This window comes from Cynoglossus semilaevis, unplaced genomic scaffold (assembly GCF_000523025.1).
Source record: "Cynoglossus semilaevis isolate Cse_v1.0 unplaced genomic scaffold, Cse_v1.0 C19096842, whole genome shotgun sequence".
In the NCBI taxonomy this organism is placed as follows: Eukaryota; Metazoa; Chordata; class Actinopteri; order Pleuronectiformes; family Cynoglossidae; genus Cynoglossus; species Cynoglossus semilaevis.
Genome location: NW_007586942.1, coordinates 1 through 937, shown reverse-complemented (window position 1 = coordinate 937; position 937 = coordinate 1). Strand labels below are relative to the sequence as shown.

The 937-nt window shown below is 37.6% G+C and overlaps 1 protein-coding gene across 1 annotated transcript; it reads right to left on the bottom strand.

Moving 5' to 3' along the window:
* Positions 1-4: 4 nt before the first annotated feature.
* LOC103399283 (Kv channel-interacting protein 1-like) lies at positions 5-930 on the bottom strand (the record flags this gene model as incomplete). The annotated part of the gene is made up of 4 exons (XM_008337992.3): positions 723-930; positions 360-429; positions 217-287; positions 5-124 (listed from the first exon to the last, which is right to left on the bottom strand). Coding segments are annotated over exons 1-4 (432 nt in total), but the record flags the coding sequence as incomplete, so codon positions are not given.
* Between the last annotated feature and the right edge of the window lie 7 nt (positions 931-937).

The window sequence follows — 937 nt, the reverse complement described above, 5'->3', positions numbered from 1 at the left end:
GAAAGTGCTCCCTCACCTCTCTGTTGATGTATCCGTCCTTGTTAATGTCATAAAGGTGAAATGTCCACTCCAGCTTTTCCGTAAGTGTCCCACGCAGCAGGATAGACAACCCCAAGACAAAGTCCTTTCAGCAAAAGAACGAGTAAGGTTAAAGGACAGGGTCAGAGGGTCAGAGAAAAGGTGAGAATGTGAGTAAATATGAAAACATTCTTTTACCTTAAACTTAATGGAGCCATTATTGGTTGTGTCAAATGCATTGAAAAGATAATGTGCATACGTCCTTGCATCTGAAACACAGAAATAAAGTTTAGTGCTGTCTGTCTGCACATAAAGAAATGGAGATATCTGCTAAACCTTACCTCCATGTGGAAAGAACTGTGCGTAAATGTGTTTAAACGTTTCTTCATTTACCACTCCACTAGGACATTCCTGTGAAAGATGAAAAAAATAAAAATTTAAATATTTTCAGTCTACATCATTTAACTGTGAAAAACAAAATATGCTGAATATTCTTGAGATTCTCTTTCAAAAATATCCTCATTAAGAAGTGTAATTGTATGAGACACTGCCCCCTAGTGAAAAACAAAGTAAGGGTCAGCAGACAAAAAGAAACATAAGGTTTGCAAAAAAAATTAAATCAAAAGTTAAAAAAAATATAATAATTTGACTACTTTAGGGCTCACTCTTGTTGTAGTGTTTGGTGTTATAATGTAGTCAATTACATTTTTGAAACCTCGATAAAGGATCTGCAGTTCCTGTTTGGTGAAGTTGGTTTGGGCTTCTAGCTGCTCCAGGCCCTCCGGTCTGTAACACACTGTCGTGATCTCAAGCTCATCGTCTGCCTTATCTGCAGAGATGGGGAAAAAATGGACCTTAGAATCACGTCTAGACATTGATAAACACAGTCAAACACAATTCCCCCCCAACAATATACACC